At 43.0% G+C, this 25,304-nt stretch overlaps 3 protein-coding genes across 6 annotated transcripts in view; 1 reads left to right on the top strand and 2 right to left on the bottom strand.

The window, feature by feature from the left end:
• Positions 1–1,081: 1,081 nt before the first annotated feature.
• On the top strand, positions 1,082–10,788 carry TBP (TATA-box binding protein). 3 transcript variants are annotated; one of them, XM_063390536.1, is made up of 8 exons: positions 1,082–1,170; positions 2,813–3,055; positions 3,716–4,047; positions 5,103–5,190; positions 7,137–7,228; positions 8,362–8,529; positions 8,801–8,895; positions 10,086–10,788. In XM_063390536.1, the coding sequence occupies exons 2-8, from the start codon at positions 3,002–3,004 to the stop codon at positions 10,163–10,165; spliced, it is 909 nt and encodes a 302-aa protein (XP_063246606.1). In that variant the 5' UTR covers positions 1,082–1,170; positions 2,813–3,001; the 3' UTR covers positions 10,166–10,788. The 3 variants fall into 3 exon arrangements, with proteins under 3 accessions (XP_063246606.1, XP_063246609.1, XP_063246607.1); XM_063390539.1 differs by having other exon boundaries at positions 1,084–1,170; positions 2,879–3,055; XM_063390537.1 differs by having other exon boundaries at positions 1,107–1,242.
• Positions 10,789–12,586: 1,798 nt separating this feature from the next.
• Positions 12,587–17,470, bottom strand: PDCD2 (programmed cell death 2). Its single transcript, XM_063390535.1, has 6 exons — positions 16,954–17,470; positions 16,623–16,874; positions 16,095–16,271; positions 14,889–15,004; positions 13,540–13,656; positions 12,587–13,016 (listed from the first exon to the last, which is right to left on the bottom strand). The coding sequence occupies exons 1-6, from the start codon at positions 17,468–17,470 to the stop codon at positions 12,852–12,854; spliced, it is 1,344 nt and encodes a 447-aa protein (XP_063246605.1). The 3' UTR covers positions 12,587–12,851.
• The window catches only part of GNPAT (glyceronephosphate O-acyltransferase), a 20,064-nt gene continuing 12,227 nt past the window's right edge, over positions 17,468–25,304 (bottom strand). For both annotated transcript variants that reach the window (XM_063390533.1, XM_063390534.1), the window contains exons 10-16: positions 22,979–23,224; positions 22,484–22,563; positions 20,609–20,749; positions 19,610–19,709; positions 19,423–19,516; positions 18,443–18,504; positions 17,468–18,143 (exon numbers count right to left, since the gene is read on the bottom strand). In XM_063390533.1, coding sequence (XP_063246603.1) covers positions 18,100–18,143; positions 18,443–18,504; positions 19,423–19,516; positions 19,610–19,709; positions 20,609–20,749; positions 22,484–22,563; positions 22,979–23,224 — 767 coding nt within the window. In that variant the 3' untranslated portion in view covers positions 17,468–18,099. The remainder of the gene's footprint in view (positions 18,144–18,442; positions 18,505–19,422; positions 19,517–19,609; positions 19,710–20,608; positions 20,750–22,483; positions 22,564–22,978; positions 23,225–25,304) is intronic.

Below are 25,304 nucleotides of genomic sequence, written 5' to 3'. Positions count from 1 at the left end.
GCACTGTGGCATGAGTGGAAACAAGTGGGAAGGGCTGGGATAGAAGTTCAGAAGGGTACTAGGGGAGAAGGACATGGCAGGGACAGGGAGATGTAGGGAACACGTGGTGCTCCTGAGGAGAAGTGTGCTGCCCTGCTTGGGAAGCACAGCCGTGGTGGCTGCAGTCCCCTTGGGCACTGTGCCCACACAGTGGCGAGACCCGCAGCTGGCAGCACAGCAGCGTGGAACTCTGTACAGCTCCAATGTGAGGAACCACAGCCTCTGTGAGGGCCTGGGGCACTGCCAGGGACCCCCACAGATTCACAGGATCTGGAAGGGACCACAGAAGGTGATCTGGGGCAACCTTTCTGCTCAGGCAGGGTCATCCTAGAGCACCTGGCACAGGATTGTGTCCAGATGGTTCTTGAACATCTCCAGTGAGGGAGACTCCAACCTCTCTGGACAATTTGTTCCTGTGCTCAGTCACCTGCACAGTGAAGAATTTCTTTCTCATATCCAGGTGGAATTTCCCATGCATCAGTTTCTGTCATTGCCTCACATCCTATTGCTTGGCACCACTGAGAAGAGCCTGGCTGAATCCTCCTCACACCCACCCCTTAGCTATTTATACACACTAATAAGGCCCCCTCTCAGTCGTCTCTTCTCAAGGCTGCCAAAAGCAGGCCCAGCTCCCTCAGCCTTTCCCCTTAAGTGGATGCTCCAGTCCCTTAATCATCTCTGTAGCCCTCTGCTGCATCTGCTCCAGGAGCTCCATGTCTCTCCTGTCCTAAGGAGTGCAGAACAGGACACAGCACTCCAGATGTGCCTGAGTAGGAGGGCAGGATCGATATTCTGGCAATGCTCTTCCTAATGCAGCCCAGGCTAGCACTGGCCTTCTTGGCCACAAAGGCACTGCTGGCTCATGGACAGCCTGTTGTTCACCAGGATCCCCAGGTCCTTCTCCGCAGTGCTGCTTCCCAGCAGGTTGGTTCCCAGCCTGCGCTGGTGCCTGTGGTTACGCCTCTCCAGGTGCGGGACCCTGCACTGTCCCTTGTTCCGTTTCCGAAGGCTCCTCCCCGCCGAGGCTCCGGTCCCGCTGGCGGCGGGAAGTGACGCTCCGGGCGCGCCGAGGGCGGGGCGCGGCCGGGCTCCGGCGGGCGCTGAGCGCGGCGGGAGCGGAGCGAGCGCCAGGTACCGAGTGCCCGCCGCTGCCCGCGGCCGCCGCTCGCCCCCGCCCGCGGACGGGCCGGTGCGGCCGCGATGGTGCGGGGCAGGCCGGGCCTGGCGGGCGGGGACGGTGCGCGGGCCGGGCTCGCTCCGCACCTCCGGGGCGGCCTGAGGCGCGGCTGGGGGAGCGGGGAGGGACTCCCGCGGCGCGGAGGCGGTGTCCGCCTTTCTCTGCCCCGCGCGGGCCGGGGGCGAGCGGCGGTCGCGGCGCCGGCCGCGGGGTGGGCGCGGGCAGCGGCGGGACCCTGCGAGGGCGGGCGGGGCTGCGCGGCGCCGGGGCCGGGGCCGGTGTTGGATGGGGAGCGGGGAGGGCCGGCGGGCGCGGGCCGGCTGCGGCCGCGGGCCGAGCGCTGCTGTGTGGCTGCTGGGGAGCCCGAAAGGGGCCTCGGGGTGGGTCGGGGCCTTCGGGGCCTCCTCCGGGCTGTCTCCTGCTCCTGGACTCTGTTCCCTCGGCCAGAACGTCGCCCGACGTTTGTGGTGGAGATCCGAGCAAGCCGCGTTAAGTGGGTACAGGAGGGACCTCTGCGTGGATGGTGCCCTGGCTGCTGCTTTTGGCAGGCCTGGCATCCAGCCTTCTCACTAAATACTCGGCTGTCGAGGAGTTGACTTTGTTTCTTCCAGGATAATGTTTAGGCTTCTAATGTACCCGTGTTATAAAACCTGGGTGTTCTGCTTGATACCTTTGGTGAGAGTAAAAATAATAATATCTTATGGTCATGGGTGGAAAAGAACAGGCCTTTTTAGCTGAAATGTAAATATTACTGTGTTTCTAAGCTCCTTTAGCTTAAAAAAGAGAGACGCTGAACGGGCTGTCTTTGGATTTTGAGGTGGCCTACCTCTGGCCTGATAATGACCTTGAGTGTTTCTCAGTTAAGAAACTTACAAATCAGTGCGATAATATTTTATATCATTGTTTTCATAACACTTAAATTCTCCACTCCTGTCGTTTATTTCCTTAACATAGCAGCAGAAGTATAGTTAAAACATAAAAGAAAATCATTGTATGTTTCACTTGTATACTTGAAATTGGTTTTCACATATTTCTTTTTTCCTTATGAAATGCATGTCATTGCAGTGTGAAATCTGTTAGTGCTTTGTTTTATGGAATTGTATGGAAGAGATTTTCCTAGCTCTGATATGAGCAATGATGCTTTACCCATAGAAGAAAAAAAAATTTTTTGAAAGCCCAAGCCTTAAAATGGCCAGGAAGAGACTTGAAAGTAATGTGTCAATAGACTTGTCAGTGAGTAGTCAGGGGAGTTAAATTCTAAAAACATCAGTGCTTTTGCAACTAAAGCCAAGCTTGGAGTAGAATGGGCATCGACAGCTTGAGCTGTTTGTGCAAGAGGGTTTGGTTCGAGGCCTGCCCATGTGAGTCAGGTAACCTGCCAGGGACTTCAGCAGGATCGTACTGCAAAGTTTCTGTGCAGTGTGCCTGAAAAAGGTTATTTTTATGGATTGTGCATGCGTGTGTGTGTATGCGTGAATGTTCTTGTATGTATTTGTACGTGGGTGTCTCTTATCTGAGTCAGCAGCTGATAGATTTGCTTTTGGGTTTGTGTTTAGACATATTATTCTCAAGATACTACTTTTTTTTTCTTTCCAGGCTTTGATTAGTGTTCTAGACTCATAACATATTTCTCTGAAGCTGATGTTTTCCTAACACTTTCAGCTTGGCTTTAAAAGCTGCTTCGCTGGAATGTTTTAAACGGTTAAAAAAACCTCTAGGATTTGAAGCTTATTTAAATTAATTGAAGGAAATACTTCTGGCCTCACCAAAGAAATAACTGGAATCATGGATCAGAACAACAGTTTGCCACCCTATGCTCAAGGCTTAGCCTCTCCTCAGGTAAAAACAAATTATTTAAAATGTAACTATGATCTGAATTTCCTTTATGAATGTGTTTTCTCTTTCTTGCATCTAGCTTCACATGTTTTTATTTGCAGATCTGAAAAATTCTGCTGGGTATCGAATAATACTATTATAAAGCAGAATTTTGAAACCATTGATATCTATATCTAGAAGTCTAAGAAATACGCAGTTTCTTATACACAGTGTAAGAATATATGTGGGATTTCTTATTGGGGTTTCTCTTAAGTTGAAACATGACTGACAAGTTGGAAAGATTAATTTAATTTTGGTGGTTGCTCCTTAAACTATGTACATAATGGACTGTTGCTGGGCCATGAATGCATTGGGTACAGTGAGCATAGTTGGTGTTCAAACAGTTTCAAGTTAAATTGTGGGTCAAAGTCGAGACACGCTTGCAAGGTAGTGTGAGAAGCATGTCATGTCCCTGGATTCCTTTGAGTAGGACTTTATTCTGTAGAACAGCTGCATTTCCAATGATTTTCTGTGTTTAACAATTTACTACTGTATGCTTCAGGTTTGATATGAGCAACTCAGCTAACATAGATTTATTTTTAGACTCCTTCCAAAAACTTTGCCTCTTAAAACAAAATGGAGTCATGATGATCTGTGGTTTTCATGTCGTGTTTTCTTCTGTAGGGTGCAATGACGCCAGGAATCCCAATTTTCAGCCCAATGATGCCATATGGCACAGGACTGACACCGCAGCCTGTCCAGAGCACCAACAGTCTGTCCATACTGGAGGAGCAGCAGCGGCAGCAGCAGCAGCAGCAAGCAGCACAGCAATCCACATCACAGCAAGCCACACAGGGAACATCTGGGCAAACCCCCCAGCTCTTCCATTCACAGACTCTTACCACAGCCCCTTTGCCAGGAACCACCCCTCTGTACCCCTCTCCAATGACTCCAATGACTCCAATAACTCCTGCAACACCGGCATCAGAGAGCTCTGGCATAGTGCCACAACTACAGTGAGTGCCCTGTGTGTTAGTGCATCATGTCCTTTCTCAGCCCTTTAAAGACTTAGGACCAAAGTCACATCAGGAATTAGGTACTGCAGTTTAGTGGGAAGGGAGGTCCTGAGAATTTATGAGTCTCCTGTAGCAATATGAGTAATTTTTACTTTATTTTTAGCTTAGCTTTGTTACTAAACCACTTAGTAATATAAACAGTTTCTTAGTGATTTGTCAATGGTACATCTTTGGAGCTTACCAGTGGAGGGTTATATATGTCTTCATTTAAGACCATTGTAATTTTTAACTCCTTGCACTCTAGGAGTTCATGATGTTCCCTTTTCCAAAGCGTGGCTAACACTGAGTTTGTGAGAAGGGAAGAAACCCTAGAACTAATTCTAAGTTTAGGTATGGAAGTATTTTCAGTGAACTTCAGTTTTTAAGAGACAATTTCAGAAAGTAATGGAAGGGACAAAGAGAAATGGTTGATACCATGAATTGAAAGAGTAGTTTCTCATATTTTTCTTATTTTTTTCCCCCTCAATGAGGCCCTTTATATTTCAGGGTTTTTACAGAAAACAAAATTTTTTATCTAGTAACTTTTTTAAACTTTCTGGAGACTTACTATCCCATCTCCTGGCAATGCATTTACCTCCTAGGTCATTTCCACTTAGTTCTGCACCCTCCTCCTTGAAGGGCATAGCAAGGAAAATTTCAGATGGGACTATCTCATTTTCTTCTGTTTCCAGCAGCTTCCCGATTGTGGTGAGGGCTCTCAGCATCAGTAATTTTTCCTGCTAACAGAGATTCTTCTCATGGGACACTTTTCATAATAGCTGACAGATAAGGAGGAATCAGCAATTAAATGACTTAGGAGCTTCTGCCCTACAAAAGGAGGTTCCTGAGCCAAAATACTGCTCAGTCCTCCTGTTAGTAGGAAAGATACCACTCAAAAAAACAAAAGAGAGAAACAAAATAATAAAAAATAAAATTGGTTAGGCTTGGTTAAAAATGAGGAAGACACATGAATTCCTTATTGTGTTTTTAATATATTTTTCTGATATGTCTTTTAGGAATATTGTGTCTACAGTGAATCTTGGTTGCAAACTTGACCTAAAAACTATTGCACTTCGTGCCCGAAATGCTGAATATAATCCCAAGGTAAGAGAAATGTATTAAGAGTTCATCCTATAACACATATATCAAAGGCACAGGTTGTGGCTGCAGGCTGCTGCAATAGACTAAAAAACCTACCTGCTATATATGCAGTTTTATACTGTAGTTAAAAGGAAAATCTTAATCAACTTAGGACATTGAAATCAGTAAAAAGCATTTTTAGGCTGAGGTAGCTGTGATCTGCACCAGGCTGTAAGTTGTTAGATTTAGAAAAAACCTAACCAACAGTGTAATAGAGTGGCCAAGCTTTTTGTGGTAGAGCTGGCCTGTGCTGCTGTTCATAGGGGCTTATTTGTTTGCAGTACTCAGTGAACTCTTTTTGCATTACTGTGAAATGTCTGATGATGAAGTCTTGTTCCCTATCTCCCAACAAGGAGAAAGGAAAGAAGAATTCAAATCCTGGGCTCCTGCCAGAGCTGTGGTTTCCTCCACCTAGCTGCTCCTCTGGAATTCTTACAGTCACAGGGCATTTGCTAATTTTTCATAGTCTCGCTTCCCCTCTGCTCTCTCATGTTCTCCCATAGTACTTCTGTCATCTCATTGTTTCTGATGGCTAATTTTGGTGGAACATTAAAATGGAGCAAAATGAAATTGATTTTTTTGCATATTGACTTCAAAGTTGCCTGCTGCTTCTTAATAGACTAGTGGGGTTCTAAATAAGTGGCTTGTTTTTAGCTTGGGAAATCTGAACAGCAGAAAAGGACCTGGAGCATTAAATCAAGAAAATCATGTTGCTTCATGTTTCTTCTGTTTCTTTTCTCCTCTTGAAAATGTTACCTTTGTAACAACAGCAGCTGGACACTAATAAAAGTTAAGATGTTGCATATTTAAACTGGCTTGTCTTGGGAAGGCTTTCGTTTTCCTGGGGTGTGTGTGGTTTTTTATTTTAGCATTCAGTATTTTGCCTCAGTTGACCTGAACTCTGCTCTCAAAGGTTAAAGCAGGCATGCAGGCATATATGATAAGTGACTGTTACTGTAAGTTTATACCAGTGATGCTGTTACATAACTGTGAGTAAGATATTAGTACAGCAAAGATTTGAGCATGAAGGTAACCCCTAGGGTAGGGGGTGGGTGGCTGTGTAAAACCTGTAGGCTATAATAATCAATATGAAACACTGTTTTCCATGGCAGAGGGATAGCAGGGTTATGTAACACACTCCTGAAGTTTAGTCAGTAGATTCATTTATCAAAGAAAGATGTTGCTTGGCTGTATTATTTAAGTCATATTTTGACAAATGTGCTGTTGGTTAACCCACGCTACCGCCTTGGTTATGTCAGTATAACAATTCATGGGACTGCAGGGTGAGCTGTTCTGAGTTAAATATAACAAACAGGGGTTTGTGTGTGTGTGTCTATGCTCACATCAGTTTCCAGTATCTCTTGCTTCAAGGAATTTAAGAATATTTGGAAATGCTTGCTTAGAATAAAAAGCTAGAGCTAATTGGGCTGCTGTGTCCTACTGTGGTAGCTGAGGTGACTTCTGGTTACACAGGACTTTGACCTCCAGCTGTTCTGTTTGCTGGTATTGTAACACTGTCCATTTTTTGGATAGTCTTCCATCCTACTTATATAAAATTTCAACACATATGGAAGAAATTTTTAAAATTTATTTTTAAAATTTATTTTTAAAATTGTTTGTATTGGTCTGATACAAATGTTACATTATTTATGTGTTGCGTATATAGTAATGAGAGATGAATAGGAATGCAGTGGTAAATATCTTTCCTGCCTGGCTCTACCTCTCAGTGTGTGTGCTTGAAGGTGCTTATGGTTTAAGCATTTCAAGTAAACTTTGAGTGATCTGTAAGTATGTTTGACCTTAGTTTCCCTTGCACTAGAGTGTGACTTGCTGCTTAGATGATGCAGATTTGGTTTTAATGTAATGATGACAGCAGTATGTCACTAACAGTCTCAATGCTCACACTTCAGCGATTTGCTGCTGTTATTATGAGAATAAGAGAACCACGTACTACTGCACTGATATTCAGCTCTGGAAAAATGGTGTGCACAGGAGCAAAAAGGTATGTTTAGGCATGACAAGCAAACTAGTTCAGGCTGTCTTTTCTCGTGTATCATGATGCTTGTTTATATATACACATCAAAGTTGTACAGGTATTACAGCTTCACAGTGACTTCAGTTCATACACATTTCTACAGAAAATGCCTGTTTATGATTGAAGGGACTTCCTAAGTTATGGGGAAATGGTAGTTCTATTTCTGAACCACTTTCATTCAGTCTGATAAACTGGTTTGCAGTTAGTATATTCAGTATTTTGGCTTTGCAGTTATCTGCTTTTTTTAATAATTTTAAAAATTCAGCAACTATGCATTGGAACTGCTTCAAGTGTAAGGATGGTAACAGAAGGATTTTGTATTTGAATAGCTTCATTCATCACAGGACAAGAGCTCCAAATCGTGTTCCTGATCTGTTCTTAACATGACCATTGAAGCACAAGAATTGAAAACTAAACATAAGCTTAACTCTGGTGGGCAGGAGAGAAATTCTCCTCCAAAGAAGCCTGCTAGGGATCCAGAAGGAATAAACTAATGACCAGAGATGAATGAATAGATCTGTACAGGGAAACACTTTCTCTGCCTGGTGACACTTGAAATTCAATTTGTCTTACTCTGCATCAGGAACAAACAGATCCTCAGCTGTTTACAAACCTGAAGCAGACTGAATTCTGCAACAGTGGGTACAGCTGTGCAATTGTGTTAAACCCATGTTTAAATGCCTGGGCTGAATCAAGCAGAAGATTTTGCCAGTTGAGAGATTTTTATAAAGTATGTATTTTCTAGCAGTAGTAGTTCAAGGTTGTCCTACAGTGAAAACTTAAGTAACAATCTTAATGTCCCATTAGAGGGACTCTGGTCAATATTTTAAAAGTGTAAAATGTATGGATTTATAATTTACTGTTTTGTGTCTCATGAACAGTGAATGCAACACTAATGGTGTCCAGGAGCCTTTTACCAAAATTAGCATGAAAACCAGTCAGTGCTAGTTGTTAATTTTGGATGTAAAAATTTTGCATGTGAACTGCCCTGTCCCTCTACATGGACTTTTTTCCCCAGTTAGGTGTTTGTGGTTTAAAGCTGTTTGCTTGAAGTAATACTTAACTGAGGAAGTAATGCAGATATCCTGTTTCCACTTCAGTGAGGAGCAATCCAGACTGGCAGCAAGGAAGTATGCAAGAGTTGTTCAGAAACTGGGTTTTCCTGCAAAATTTTTGGATTTTAAAATTCAGAATATGGTGGGCAGCTGTGATGTGAAATTTCCCATCAGACTGGAAGGATTGGTACTCACACACCAGCAGTTCAGCAGGTAAAAAAAGGCTTGCTTGTGTTTCATTCTTGTTGACTGCTATCTAAGAAAGTAACATCTGTGTAGATTATTCCCTCGCACCACAGGGAAACCTGCATTTTTGTTCCCATCTTTGCGCTGCTCATTGTGATCCTGTCAAAATGATCTTCCCTGCTACCCTCCCCAAGTTTCAGGGAAGTCTCCATCTGCTCTGCCCAGTCCTAGACTGGGCCCAGAAGATAGGGTGGAACATGGGGCTGCAAGCTCCTTTAAACACTCTCTTCTCTTACAGCTACGAGCCGGAATTGTTTCCTGGCTTAATCTACAGGATGATTAAGCCAAGAATTGTTCTGCTTATTTTTGTTTCTGGAAAAGTGGTTTTAACTGGTAAGTGAAGACACTGCGGGAGGTGAGATTTAACCTGTGTTACAGAGAACACACAGGGATATGTAAGCTGCCAGGTACTTTTCCTTTAGAGATGACAGTACTGAAAAAGGAGAGGTAATGGAGTCTTCCATGGATGGTGATGTAAGGACACTTCCTTGTGCAGCCATCGCACAGGCACTCTGGCAGTCAGGGCCACACCAGCTGCTGCAGGACCAAAGCCTCTTTGCAGTGGGCAGCTCCAGTGAAGCCAGCAGGTTCCCTGCTTGACTCCTTACACACCCCACTCACACACACAGACCAGGTTTTCCTGAGGGCTCCACCAGGCTTTGTTATGCAGAAATTCAGCAGTTCAGGCCTCTTGCCTGGGGCTCAGCACTGCCACTGCACACAGAGCCACCTGCACTATATTCCTTAACAGATGAGCTCTCACAAAGCAACAGCACATTTGACTAGATCAAAGGAACAGTGATCATGAACCTTAGTCAGGTATGCAGGTGCCCAGAAAGCTGTAAGAATTCAAGTGATCATTCTGGCAAAATCTGAAAGACTGTTTCTGTGGCTGAGCATGTGTGACTGAGTTAGCTTTTCTTTGGCAGCCTGGCTGCAGGCTGCTGCCATGCTCCTTGATACAGCAGCCAAAGAAGGGGAAATACTTGATCTCTAGGACCTCCTCAACCTCAGGTGCTCGACCTGCTCCCTTCATTTTCTCTCATGCTGTGTCTTACTATGGAGAGAAAACCCATAAGACCCCCAGACAAAAGGAGGATCACGTCCCTGCAGTGGGGGGAAATGCAGTCCTCTGCAGTGGTCTCCATGGCCAGACCTTCCTCGCCCTGATACTCGCACTCTCAAAAAAAAGCTCTACCAGTTAGGCCTTTCTGCACAAACATCCCACAGGGCTGTGCTTGCTTGTTGGGTCTCCTGTGGAAATCATGTATATGAAAATTCCATTTGCAACATAGCATCATCACATACCATAGAGATGCTGGTGGAAGTTCTAGCACTTGTCAGATTAAACAGAGAAGGCTGGTAATGTAAGCTATGAAATGTGTTAAAAAGGACTGTAAAAAGAGAGATTTATGGATACACGTAGGTTTTATATAAAGTCGCCTTCAAATACACATTCCAAAAGCTAAAATTAAGTATTTGGCAAAAGGTACAAACTAAGTTAACTGCCTCTCTTTTTCCAGGTGCTAAAGTACGAGCAGAAATCTATGAAGCATTTGAAAACATCTATCCTATTTTAAAGGGATTCAGAAAGACAACGTAACAGTTTCTACACATTTCAGAGAAATCAGGGATATATTTTAAAAGGTATTGTGTATGGCACAGCAGTAACAAGAAATGGACTTCCAGTGCAACTGCAACACCAGGACTTGGACTATTTCCCAGTTAGTGCCTACTTCCCTGATGCTCAAGGGGAACTGTATTCTTGAATATGTCTACTGAGTTACTGTGAGTTGCTTTACTGGGCTGTTCCTGCAGCAGCCCCTCCAACTTTTATTTATATTCTAGCTTTTAAATAGTTTTAATGCCAGTTCTATTAATAGAAAATCTGTAAGTTGGTTTAAAGACAAATGCAACTGTGTCACTCAGTGTATAAACCACTTAAATTGCCATGTATATATGTTTTAAGTTCCTTCTGCAAGACCATGGTTTTTATAATTTTCAGAATTTTAGCTTTTAAATTTTTTCAGTTTTAAATTTCTTTGATGCCAGACACATTCCCTCTTTCCAGTATTAAGCAAGATAGAATAAATTTATTAATTAAAATGGCTCATTGTACATATATATATAATATATACCTTTCTTCTCTTTACTTCTTCAATGCCACATGTACAATAAACCCTGTTTATACAACTATGGGAACTGTCTTAATAAATTTTAAAATTACCTGGCTGGTAGAATGGAATACATTGATTTTTTTTATTTATGTGATTTTTTAATAGCAGGTGCACTGCAGTAAGTGACATGTTGTTTTGAGAGAATCTTAGCAGTGCTCTGGCTTGCACACCAGCAGTCACATCCTTGGCAATGTCTACCCCGAATATTTCCAATATGTTAAAGCAAAAGTGATGACTGGTTGAAGAAGCTTGTGTTTGATTATGTGTTGTCTTAGGTTCAACAGATGGGATTTAGGCAAGTCTTAAATAGCTGCACTTGACCGAATTGAAACAACAGATCCCTGCTTAGCTTCTAGAATTTCTTTAAATTACTACTTTGGTATTTTACCAGCTGTGCCAGCCTCACTATATTAGTGTTCCTGTAAAATTCAAAGCCCTTCCAACTGGAGTCAGTATTACATAATCTTCCTTCTGAACCATGCTTGAAGCCTAATGGGCTGAGAACTAAACTTTTTTTCTTCAGTAAATTTCCAGTAATAGTAACCTCTCTACGACTTACACATTATTTCAAACAGCTTTTATCTGAAACTAATCTAATGTAAACAATGGTCTGATTACTAAGTTGGTGTTTCATTCCAGACAAAATTTAAGTTCTGGCTGGATTTGATACCGTTCCGTTTGCAAATCCTGGGTGACCTTAATCTTCAGTCTTCTCTCTACACCAGTGTCTCTCCAGATGTTTTAATGACTGGTTTCATGGATCTGACCAGAAAGATGCTGTTCACTAATGTAGCTGTGCAGGATCTGCTCAAACACTGCCTTGCCTTCAGTGCTGCACCACTTCGTGAGCTCATGAATGTTCCTGAGAGCTCCTGACTATAACTGTATGGCTGTCCATGCTTTTGCAGGATCTGAACTATTACCAACTTACGTGCAAAACTCTTCAGAAAGCTTGGAGCCCTAAGAAACCATGGGATAGTTTTCAACAGAATCAGTCAAGCTGTACTACAGTGACTTAGGACAGTTTGCTCTTTCACAAGACGGACCAAGGCTTAAAACTACCCTGCTAAAAATTAAGTTCTGTGATAAAAAAACCACTTGCATGTACAGCATTCTCTGCCTGCGTATTTGAGTACTATCAACATCTAAATGATTTCAAAAACCCCACAGTGGGCCCCACAGTCACAGGTAAGCAGCCGTGGATGGCTGCAGCAGGATAAGGGAATATTGTAACAGAAGTCAATTCTGTACGGAAACACACAAAAAGCTTTTTCTGCAAATACAGCCATAGCTGTAGGAGTAGTTAAGCAACTACCACAGTAAAGCTTCAGCATTATGCTTTCACTTTTCTCTTGCCTCAGCTATATAGCAGTCCTATAGTAGAAGAATCCCTGCAGAGGACACTTATTTTTAAACTTCACCAATGATGGCAGACTTAGGTACAATTCAGCCTGAAAATCTGCTGCTATAGGCAGTGTGTAACAAGACAAATGTGTTCTGGTAGGGCTGACTGTTTAACCTGCTTCTGCACCAGGTTAAACTACTTCTGCATGGGGTAATAGTTTTAGGTCAGATAAAACACTTAATTTTTGTGCATTTTCTCTCAAATAACCACTCAATCAAACTCCCAAGTTAGGTTTAGTGTACCTGTTGAGAAAGGGAAACAGATTTAAGTTCCACAGCAAAAGGCTGTGCAGCGGTCTTAGCTCTTCAACATAAGCACTAAAATGGGTTTACAGTAGTCTGCTTTTCTTTGAATGAATGTTAACTTTTGAGTAGCCCAATGAAAATCCTGACAGATCACAATCTTTTTAAGTTTTTGAAGTTCCATTACAAACAAATGATAATTTCACCAATCCAGTTTTTTATCTTTATTTAATAAACTTTCAGAAATGAGAGTTGAAATGAAGCTTTCTGCATGAATTCACCTGGCTTCATTACCAGGTTGAAGTAAAAGCTCCTCTGGAGCACAAGAGAGGCTGTCAAGGTCGTTACAGCAGTTTTGTCACTGTTACAAGATGCACAGTTATCAGTGACTTCAGTTCACTACCTGTTTGCATAGTGCAGAGATGCAGTGAAACAAATCAAGTATTCCATTTGGATGACTGGACTTCATAAAGTACAGCCCATGGAATAGTCTTGTTTCCATATGAACTCTTCCAGGTATTCATTTCCTCCACCGCAGCTGTCAGCACAAGTGTACACCACCAGCGTTCCCCAGTCAATGCTCTCTCCAAGGCTGTCAACCTGAAGGTGATTCAGGAGCTGTGGCATAATCTTCAAGGAAAACCAAAAGGTTCAGAGGCAGGCCACGGACTTCCCCCCTCTCCCCACTTCTCCTGAAGAACAGTCTTCTGCTTGGTGTAAGAATTTATATTCTCTTACACCAAAACCTAGCTGAAGCTACTATGTATATGGCAGCTCAAAGAAAATAAATTTGGAATTCTAGGTAAGTTTTATTTGACCTTTTAAGACTTGCCTGATCTGTGAGCCTCCCACCATTTGAAATTCTGAATAGTAACTATGTTTTGCCTTTGCATGATACCAAGTGTGTTCACCATACATACACCTCTGGCATTCAAAATTCTACAACTGAATACTTCCAGCCAAACCTATTTATAAGGCACATCATGAAGTGAAAAAGCACTTACAAGAATAAATAAGGTTCTGTACAATCATTTAGCCTTGTTAGTTTGTTGCAACTTCAACTTTCTTGCTCCAATTACAAGCCAACACCTACATAATTAGATCCCGAGTCTAAAACACATTACCTGTATTATTTTTAAATGAACTTACATACCTGGAATTCAAATATCCTTTTGGCACCACATATGCAATTTGGGATATCTTTTTCTTCAGGCCTATTTTCACCTGACACCCAGAGTGGACTTTCTCCTCCTCGGCAGTATCTAATAATCTGAAATACAGCAGAAGTTTAAGTTCTCGTGATTATCCTTTCATCTTGGTATAGAATTGGTGTTTAGCGACACAGACCAAGCTGTAGATGGAGCAGGAAAAGGTCAGTTATTTGAAGTAATAACCATGGCAAAATATCATTTGCAAATGCAGCATTCTAAATAAGACAGGTTGCTTATATGAGTTTTCTTAACTATGTGAATCATGCAAGTATTCATATCACATTTTTTCAGTGACCCAGAGATCATTTGAAGTGATTTGATTTCCCTAATCAAGGGAAATGCAAGGCTGTGTATGTTACAGTCTTGAGACAGAGTAAGAGCAGCTGGATAATTATCACACAGACCTGCACACAGTCAAGAATGCAATCCTGATCTTTCTGCCTGCAGTTCTGCATCTAAATACAAGCAGACTATCCTAATCTTCAAGAAAGTATTTTCAGACAGATCCTTTGTTTTTCTGTTACTTGCAAATCAGGCATTATCAGCAAAAGGACACTTGGACAGATCAGTCTATAAAGAGATGGTCAGAGAGAGTGAGGCACATACCTAAAGCAGAGAAGGGAACAGACTGGAAGTCTCTTACTTTCTGAGTGTGTACCTTAACCCCTCAGCCACCAGGCAAAACATGGAGAGAATTTCTTCACCATTTGAATGGATTTAGGCCTATGTCTTCTCTGAATGAAACCAGGGACCATGGTTTTGTTTGGCAATGTAGCTTTTCAGCCTTTTGCAGTAATAAGAAATAGCATGGGGGGAGGACTTCTGTTTTAAATAGTGAAAATTTGAAAGCCATCACTAATTCCGTCAACCTTAAAAAAGCCACGCCACCCCCGCAATGCAGCTGGTGACAGAGCTCTTCTCTGCAGTTTTTGCTCTGCTGAGAAGGAAGGCCAACAGGGCCACAGGCTGGGGAACAGTGCAGTGGTTCCCCAAGTTCTTTGGTTAGAACCATGTCACAGGATGGTGGCTCCTTCCACGCTGTGGGGATTCAGCACCCTCGTCCACCTCATCCTGACCAGCGGCTGTTTAAGATGGATGAGCAGGTGCTAAACTCTTACTTCCATATGAATTAAGTTCAGCACATAAGGAAGATGAGAGTGTGTGGGTTAGGTGTCTGCAGGATGAGGAGGCACCCCATTTCTAACTAGGTACAAAAGGCAGTGAAATGCTGCAGGTGCAGCAGGGTGCTGTGTCAGAACCACTACGTTCAAAGGCCGCCCCATCTTCTGACCTGCTCTGGTTCAGCTGCTACTCGTTTTTTAAACATTCGGAAGATCTTGTCTTCTTCAGTCTCATGTTTTGCCATTGCTTCCAACGTCTCATCATCTAAAGACTGAAATGCCTCATCTAAGCAAGAAAAAAGAACAATAAAAGTTACAGGCTAATACAAGACACTAAAAATTAAAAATAATATTAGCACAGGTAAATTCACTTTGCTTCCTCAGTCATTCCTGGCATAAATCTAAGATTTTTTTTCTTTTCATGGCATGTTAAGATTCGGTCACACACAGGTCCGTTTACTAGTTTTTGTTGCATTTTAAACATACTTTTCAGTATGTTTTTTAATTTTATTTATTATTTTATTTATTTATTTATTTTATTATTTTTAAACATACTTTTCAGTACTGGAACACTGGAAAGGGAAGGAGCTAATCTACTGAAGTTTATGGCTCCCAGCAGGTACCACTGAGACCACAGAACCTTCAGGATACAACATATGAAAAAGGCCCTGCGTGCTGCACACGTGCCAGACTTCAGTTTTTAGCACTGAAGAGTGTATCTGTTATACTCCAACAACCACATCAGCTGGGGGCACTAAACACTCTTGAGACAGCTTTGGACCACAGCAAGGGACCACCAGGAACCCAGCGCCCTTCCCTGGCACCACCACAAACTCCCCACCCTGTGTGTGTTCCAAGTCAGTGTGGTCACAGCAAACCCTTTAATTTAGGGAAGAGCAGGGAGGAAGGAGCTTGCACTTCAGCTCTTAACTCGAAGTCAGTTAAAATATCCTCAAACTGGTTTTCTGCTAGCACAGAGAAGGGAATTTTGTTTTCCATCAATTAAGACAAATTGAACTAAGTCAAGTCAAGACAATCTAACAATCTCCTGATTCCAACAGCATCCAGCAGCAGGTGCTCAGAGTTCTGTCCTTCTCACTTGAGTTGTTCCTTACCTATTGGAGGCACAGTGTAACTCTGAGCTATCTGCAGCAACAGCTGCTTCAACAGCTCCCGGGGTCAGAGCTTAATAAGTCTCTCCTGTAAAAGCAACTTATATTATGACATGTCTACTACAAACTAGCATTGCAAGTGACTGCACATTTAGCCTTTTTTCACCAGTAGATTACAAGGAACACTTAAAAATCACAGTATTTGATATTTTAAAGATGTAGTAACAGGCATCACTGGGAAGAACTACAGGCAGCATTTCTGACCTGCAATGCCTGCAGCTCCAAGTCCCTCTTGTTCTTTCGCGTCCTTTGATGTATCTTCAGCTCCTTGTTCATCGTCAGTGGTGTCAGCAGGAAATTCTGGTTCCTCAGGTTCTATCAAAATTTCATATTCTGGAAAAAGGAATTCGTTATGCTCTGGAATTTCATCTGCCGAGTCATCTAGGAAACAGAAGACAGATACCACTTTACAACGTCATCTCGTATTTCACGTCCTTCTCCCCAGAAGCTACAAGCAAACTACATGGCAGAAACACTGCATGAGCAAGGAAGATTTACATCACTGCTACACCTGGCCCGAAGGTCAGAAGTTACGTTAAGGACAGTGGAAAACTGCAACAGGCGCCCTGTCGCTTTGAGCTTCTGCAAATCCAAGTGGTGTGCAAGGCAGGCCAAAGAATGCCAGCGGCAGCATTTAAGGACTCCAAAGCTGCAGCTCGGAGCAGTATTAACCACAGGCTGGCAGGCGTGTCTGCTGCCCCGTCCCAGAGGTGCCGATGGCCGCGGACCCACCTCCGGCGGCGCGCTGCCCGCAGGCGCGGCGGTGCCCGCGCCGCCAGTCCAGCGCCTGGTGCTCGGGCCCGCAGTAGGCGGCGCGGCGGCAGCGCCCGCAGCAGCGCGGCCCGAGGCAGCCGCAGACGCGGCAGAGCGCGGCGCCGCTGCCCAGGCGCGGCGGGGGCGCGGGGGCCGGGCCCGGGGGCGGCTCCTCGGGGGGCGGCTCCTCGGGGTACGTGTCGTTCCGCCGCGGCAGCTGGTTCCGGAACACTGCGGGCGAGACGCGCCGGTCAGCGGGGCGGCGGCCGGCGGCCCTCGTCCCGTCCCTCCCCGCGCCCCCGCGCCTCACCGCGGAAGGGCCCGCCGGGGCCCGCCGGGCCGTAGCAGGCGGGGCCGCGGCAGGCGAACACGAAGAGGGTGCGGTGGAAGGCGTCGGGGCGGCCGGGCAGCGGCGCGTACAGCTGGAGCAGGAAGGCGCAGGGCTGCTGGCAGCGGCCGCAGCGCAGAGCGGCGGGGCCCGGCAGGCCGGCCTCGCCCAGCCACGCCGGCCGCCCCCCGACCTTGCTGGGGAAGTGGGCGCTGCGCAGCCGCCAGGCAGCGCCCGGGCCCTCCGGCGCCTCGGCGAAGCCCAGCTCCACGCCGGGAGCCATGCTGCTGCTTCCCGTCGGCCGCGGGCACCGAGAGGGGCGGCGGCTGCGCCCGCCCCGCCCGGCCTCGGCCCGGCCCCGCCCCGGCCCCGCCTTGGAAGGCGGCAGCTGGGAGAGGACTGGGAAAAAGAAAAACCCTGGAAGAGGGGGGCAGAGGGCTGCTGCCTCAACGGGCAGCACGGGCAGCGGTGAGATGGGCGGAAGAGACGACAGACACATTATCGACGGTGCTTTAATTCAATGTTTAAATATAACATTCATTAAGTAATTAAAATAATGCCAAGCTGCCTTTAAAAAGAAAACAAAACCAAAAAACCCACCAAAACCAGTCCAAACACAAAACCCAACACAGTTATCAGTTCTGGTTATTGCCAAGGTTTGATTTGTGCTCTTCATTCATGAGGGTCTTGCCTTGCATTTAGCCAGCCAGTAACTTTTTTTCCTAAATATTAATTTTAATAGCAAGTCTTTTAATACCCTGTTACATTCTCACATCCATGAAATACTGGAAACCAAATCACATTCCTTGTTACAAGTCTAGAAAAATGGATTTAGATAGCCATTGCTGTGCACATAGCTTTAAATATTTATTTTAAAAAAGAGACAATGTTTAATTTGTTTTAAAAAACAAAACACGGTGAGGATGTACATACACCTCTAAGCCCCTCAGCAGCAATTCCTAAGTGGTAATGGAGAGCTGTCCAGCTGAAGAAACACTTCTGTGCCTCCCATGCTTGCAGGCTGGCTGGGCAAGAGGGGAACCTCATCTGTTCCTATCCCTGCTCCAGCGGGGCAGTGGTCCATGTTCCCAGCAGGAGCTTGCATCCACTCACAGCATCAGGGACCATTCAGAGTCGTGCAGCCACAGGTTTCTGTACAGGTATCCGAGCATCTAACACAAAAAACCCACACTAAATACTTCTGATCAACATGCTGTAACCACCACACCATTAAAATACTTCTTACATTACTGCCCTCAGCCACTGGGTTGCACAGTATATGAAATAAAGAAGGGACATTCAAAGCTGCAGCTAATGACACCAAGAAAAGTATTTTATAAAACTATAAGATTTTTATGCAGTTAAACCTATGGAACTACGAGGGGAAAAACACTACATCTAACATATGTGCATTGTTCAAAGTAATTTATAACTGGAGAAGCTGTCTTCAAATTCATTAGAGAAGACTTACCAAACATGTCCAGGATTTTACTAACAGCCTCTTGATTTACATTGTAAGTGAATCCATTGGGCCTACAATTACAAAAACCCCGTTTAGTCAACAAATATTTCTTATTCCAGTCATTTCTACACAAATAATCTGAATTAAAAAATTTTCATAATTACATAATGTTTTTCATCCAACCAGCATACATATCAAATTTAGGGACATGTCAGACTTCTACTGAAGAACAGTCATGGTTTCTTTATCTTTTCCTTTGTTCACAGTCCCCACTCAATTTATTCCTTTTACTTGAAAGGGGAATTTAGCTATAGACATCCATCTTAACCTATTCATTTCATGAACAGAGGCATAAGGAAACAGCTCAGGTCATCAGCTGCCAACTGTGTTCTGTGAAACACTCACGACACTGCAGGGATGTGTTGTACTGGGGACTCCCATGATCATACTTTAAGCACAGTAAGAAGCACCACAACACAAATTTGTTTGATAACAGGATAATGCATAATACAGCAACAGGTGGGTTTTAATCTTAGGCCTATAAACTATGTAAAAAGACTTGAATGATTAAGTTTTCAGTTAAATTGCTTTGAGATGAGCTCAGTGCTGAAGACCCCCAAAACCAGCAGTATTCCTGATTATTGCTTACATTGCCTGACAAGGCTTCCTGTAGTAAAATAAGAAGTGCTGCTCTTTTCTTATCAGAGCCTTGGGAGGAAAGTTGAAAACCAAAAGGTAATCAGAAGCAGCCTACTAGTGAGTTAATGAATTTTGTTGTTAGGTCCCACAGGAGTCTTTCCACCATGAGGGCCTGCCACTCCACTTCCACATCATGTACAGAAAAGAATTACTGGGTCTTCTCCATGACTCCAGTAAATCCAGTCAACCTCTGGTGCTCAGGCAGTTGGAGTTCTGCTGTTCTACTAGGAGCTCAGACATCAAGAATTGCCACGAAGATTTCTATACACCAGCAATCTAACACTACTTACGTTTTCTTCTTCTTCACTGCACCCAGTTGCACAAGAGCTGATAAGGCATTTTTCTGCATGTCAGAAGACAGCGCTTCATAACATTGTGTACTCCCTATGGAGAAGACAGAAACACAATTAAAATTTTTATAATTTTCAATTAACAGGCTACTCTTATAAAATCACATTGCACAACAGCTGTACACACCCTTCTCGAGAAGTTGAAAAACAAAGTTGCGGACTCCGGGTATAAACTGCTTCTCAGTAAATGCTTCTTTCATTTCCTTTGAGAGGTATCTGAAAATTAACTAACATTTTCAAGAAAATGAGCATTCCTTTCTTTTAGTTTGTCATCTTGTAATGAATTATAAACAGACATGTCCTTGTAAGTAAGTGATACTATTCCACTTTGAAAAGCACAGGAGAGGAACTCAAAAGGTACCACTGCATAGGGCATCCCAAAGTTTTTCTACTGTTTTACAGGTAAGAGAATCCCAATATTAAAATAAGACTCAATATTTCTATAATAGCTACCTTAGTCATTAATTTTATATTCTCGTTCTTACAACCAGAACCAGTTTAATTTTTTAAAGCAATACCTGTTCTGAAGATGAGAAAAGATGGGCACATGAATACAGTTCCACCCACCTCACACATCAGATCCCTAACTAGATCCCACCATGTTAAATATCTACAGTCTCACCAATCTCATACTGACTTGCCTGAGATTTCAGCCTTCTGGGTTTGTATGCATTCCTTAATAAGATTAAACATTTCCTATAGTAAGACCTTGGAAAAACCAGAGGAATTTAAAGAGATATAAATGGAATTAATGATTCCCATAAAAGATATCAGATAGGAGATGCAAACTCGTTTCCACACCTGGCAGGACAGCCTACATAAAATGAATTAAGAAAGAGCTCCTCATAAAAAAGAACAATGAACCTGGTAGCAACACACTCCCTGTGAATCTTATAAACCCACAATGACATCACATTACACACTAGTTACTGCTTTAGTAAATTGGACAACTGTGAGCCAAAAGCTGAAATTGGGATCCTTGGGGGAGGGTGGTGTTTAAGATTTATTACTGCTATTTCTGAACTTCTGCATTTCTCAGCCTCTTGACACAAAAGTATCACAGCTCTCTTACTTTCCCTATAAAACACAAGAAAAAAAAAAGATAATTTTCTGAAGGACAACATACCTGATAACCTTCCACAAAAGGTCTGAACATAGCTGACAAGAAAGACACTGTACCATTTCCTTTGTCAGTAGGGTAAATCTCCTGTTGACTCATTTGAATAGCATCACATTTTGTGAGTAGAAAACATCCTTCCTCAAAATCCTGGGAGAGAAATGCATAACTAAAATTCTAACATCTACAGAAGTACAGCTACCATTTTCCACAAAATCAGCAACAGAAACCACAACGGAGCACCACTTTCATTTCTGAACTCAGTTCTCAAAAGACTTGAACCAAAATTTTCCTGTCTCCCAAAAATACCCTTATGAAAAGGCAGTGGGAACATGTTCTTAAACACAGCAGTTCCTCAATGCACAACAGGCCTTGGCACAAAGAAAGTGGCCATGGCTGCTATTGCAACAGCCACCCTGAGCTCCCTCAGGATTTTATCAAAACAGGGTCAGGTTGTCCAGTTTAAGGGGTTTTCTTGTAGGTGTTATTTATTTATCTATTTTTTCATTAAGGGTTTGCCTTTATCTTGTGTCCACTGTTTGCAATACATGATAATACAGACCACTGACCTGCCCTCTACCAAACAGAAAACAAAATGGTCAAAAAGTTACAAAGTATGGAAATGTCAAGGACAAAGCCATTTTACTGCCAATATGGGCAAAAGGGGGACAGATACCACAGATACTACAAAGGGACGGGACAAGGACATGACACACATGAATGAATAAAGGGGTGAGTGGGTGGGTAAAAGATCCCTTAGCATCACAGCAACTCTTTTATCTGATTCCAGTGAAGTCAGTCATAGCCAGCCACTTTCCTGCTCCCAGCTACTTTCTGCTATTTCAAAACAGCTGCAAGAGGCACCAATTGCTAACAAATAAAACTTAACAGTGCCAGACTTTTAAAAAGGCCCAGTTCTCATCTATATAAAAATCTATGTGATTTTAATACATTTGCAAGTCTTGAACATTCTTGTGAAAATTATACTTATCTCTTTCTTAATGCAGGAAAGATCATAACTATCACCATCATGTATTTGTCCTTAACACTGATAAAAATCATATGTAATCAGTTTAAAATCAAAATAAAAACTACACATACCAATTTATATTGGATGTGAGGCTGAACTCAGTTTTTTTCATTGATAAACTTGTTTCCACCTGCATTTCAAGCAGTCTGGACCAGAGCCAGCTCAGGCCCAGCAGGTTTGTGTACAAACTGACAGAGCAAGTCCTGCAGAGAACCAAGGGCTGCCTGCAGTTTTCCCAGCTTGCCTGCATCCAGCTGTGCTAGGGATGCACACAGACACACTGAGCCCTGGGATAATGCAGTGTGCAGGAACAATACTGGCTTTGTCTGACTGATGGCTGCATGGGGCAGGAGGTAAAATGAGGGGAAACTCTTTTCCAGTGAGAAAGGATGCAAATAAAGCTTCCACAAGACTCTAAGAGGGCAACTATTATGCCATTAGGAAATCTCTCACTTTAAAAACCTTCACAGGCTGCACCCTAACAGCATTTACACTTCACTGAAAAGACAGTTTTAACAGATATTTTCAGATTTGTGCTGGAAGACTGGCAGCTCTATGCAAAAAAGCTAAACTTGTGCTACAGTTTATTTTAATAGTTCAGAATTGGGTAATTTCATGGTTTTTAGTTTTTTTACTGGAATGGGGAAAAAATGCATTGGCAACCTATTGGATTCAGACAATATTTTGCAACCAACAATAATGACCCCTTTTAAGTTCTGCCTCCCACGTACAGATCAAGGTGATATCCCTGTAGGTGTTCTTCACAAAGCACTTCCTTGGCAGAGCCCTGCAATCAGATGCTATTTTAGTTGGTTGCATTACTATCAGTATTTTTGTATAAAGGATGTTTTTACCTTCAATGAAATGCCAGGAAAGAAGATGAACTCATCAGAAAAAACATCTCTCAAGAAGCTGAAGCAGCTATAGACTTCCTCTGAAAAAAATATTGTAAATGCAAGTGGAGAGCCATTTACTCTTTATTTAAGAGAGTACCTACTTCAAGTAAAATATGGACTTCACATTTAAAGCATGCATACAATGGCAGAAAGCACAACAGAACAGCAAGTCCTCAAAGCACTCAATTCCACTGTTAAGAAAAGGAAAGAGGGGTCTTGTAGCTTCTCAGAACATGCAATAAATGCCACAATCAAATCCCACAAAAGGATCAAAGGGTAAACAAACAAAAAAAAAGGTAAGTAAAATATCCCCATGCCCTCCCAACCCATCCACCTTATCCCAAGTATAACAGTCTCAGATAACTCCCGCTAGCAGTCACAGGAACCGTGTGCTCCTCTCCCAGCTGCTGGCACAAGGAGCAGAGCCAGCAGCTCCCCAGAGCCCCAGCACACCTTTTCTGAAGCTGGGTGCCATCTGCAAGGCCACTGCCACCAGGCCCGGGCGCACGCAGACGTTGAGCAGCTGGTTCCTGTACGTGGCGCACATCAGCACGGCCAGCGCGTGCCTGAAGACGACCTCCCCCACGGCCCCCGCGTCCGCTCCCTTGGCACTCAGCACCACGTGGCCATCAACAAGGCGAGCGATGTTGGAATGCAGGGTGAGGCCAGACAGGACTGCCTTTTTGGCACACAGGTTATCTAGGAGGGAAATGCAACACTCAGGAAGTTGTAAAAGGGAGCATAACTATCAAAACAGCCTAAAATGCATCAGTATTTCAGACTGATGTTCACCAAACATTCAGTGAGAGAGATGTTCCAATATAGTCCGTACCAGGAACTGGTAAATGAAGCACAGTATGACATGGAGAGGATAAATTTCAGACATTTCTATAATGAAAACACTTCCAATTCTTCCACTTACTAACAATTACAAATTGTAATTATTCCTTTGTCTCTGGAACAAGTATTCTGAGCCTCCAAACAGAAAAAGGATAGATCTGTTTGATGGATACATTCATTAGTAAGGAAATGCAGGCTCTACTTCTGCTTAAGCATTTCCAACACTACAAGTTTTGAATCAGAGGTACAGGTCCTTTTATAAACTCTTTCATCAACTCTCATATGCAAGCAAGGCCTCATCAAAAATAAAATTTATAAAAATTCTTAACATAAATATTGTTACATAGCATACCTACTCAATGAGAAACATTCCCTGCATCAAGTTAGAATCAATTTGACAAGCAAGGAATAAGAACTTCATATTGAATGCTAAAATACATTTTACATGTTCACAGCACCATAGGCATATAAATCAATACAGCCTCTGACAGAAAACATCCATCATATTCCTTTCCTTTAATACAGACTTCATGTAGAGTCTCCTTGCATCTTATTTACTCTTTCAACTTACTTTGTTCCAGTTTTGCTAAAGCTCCCAAGTTCCCCAATACAACAGGAAGCAGAATTCTGTGCAAGTAATTTTACAGTTCCTGTTTTGAACATAAAATTTTGCAAATGTTCTGCCTGTAACAACCAACCAGCATGACAAAGGCAGAAATCACCAGCTGTTTGAAGACCAAAGAATGGAGAGGGTACATGTAGTTGCTGGCATCAACAAATTGGCTTTTAAAAAAATGTATTTCTTTCAAATTGCCAAAATCCAAACCAAAGCAACAAACCCAGTCTCTATGCAACTGATGCCTTGAGCACAGCCAGCACACTCCAACAAAATCCACTCAGCTGTTGTCATTCCTCCATTTCATTACCGTGCCTATTTGCAATTCCCTGACTACATCGCAACTCTACTAAAGCAAACGCTTACTCACTGTTGCTAAGAAAATAAATAAAATAAATAAGCAAATCTGAACGTGGTATGTTTTTCAGTTTACTGTGCAGTAAGATTCTAAATGTTGTTTAAGCATTTCCATGAAATTCTTGCTTTTACCAGTCTGGCAGAAGCAGACCTCGCCTGCCTTCCCTGTAGCGCTGATCCCTGAAATAATTGGGTTTTTTTCCAGAGGTGACAGAGTTGTTTTATACCAGTAGCCTGCTCCTATTTCTTTATTGTAGTAGTGAGAGGGATCCTTGATTATACACAGGACTACAAAAGCAAAGATCCTTGGTTTGAGCCTTCCTACAGCTGAAAGGTAAATGTACTTGCATTACACAATACTGTTCTGTGCTAGCTTTACCACTAACATCCTGAGGCTCCAAAATTGCCTGTGTCACTCTGGCTCACAGGGAGGTTTGAAACAGAAAGTTTGAAAGCAAAATCAACCTTTCAGCAGCTACTATATACATTATACATACATACATACATATATATATATAGGGGTGTGTGTATATTAATGAAACCACCAAAGAAGCTTTCCCTTCAAAAGTCATCGTTTCTGGAGATAAAGCGAAATAAAAATAGACAACTGAGAGTTTTGATTTCCTCCACCCATCTGTTCCTGCTAGTTCTTTGCACCAGTAACAACTTATACTCCAGTCAGTGTAGGTGATGGTGGTGGAGAAAATGCAGCATTACAAGGAGTTAACTGGTGCAGATCAGGCAACTGCCTGTGACTTATACAGAGTTCAGAAAGACAGACACTACACAAACCTTAGTACTCTAATGAAGTAGTACCTTAAAAATTTCCCTCTCATGCCACACTTCATGATACAACAGTAAAATATCTGTTCTGTTTCCACCTGTTTTTCGAAGTATTATCTTCAACAGGTTCAGTCAAAACCTGTCAGGTTTCAGCATGATTTTTAGCAAACCCTAAAATCCATT

The sequence above is a fragment of the Prinia subflava genome, chromosome 2 (genome assembly GCF_021018805.1).
Source record: "Prinia subflava isolate CZ2003 ecotype Zambia chromosome 2, Cam_Psub_1.2, whole genome shotgun sequence".
In the NCBI taxonomy this organism is placed as follows: domain Eukaryota; kingdom Metazoa; phylum Chordata; class Aves; order Passeriformes; family Cisticolidae; genus Prinia; species Prinia subflava.
Note: the sequence above shows the minus strand (reverse complement) of the source record. Positions and strands in the feature narration are given on the sequence as shown.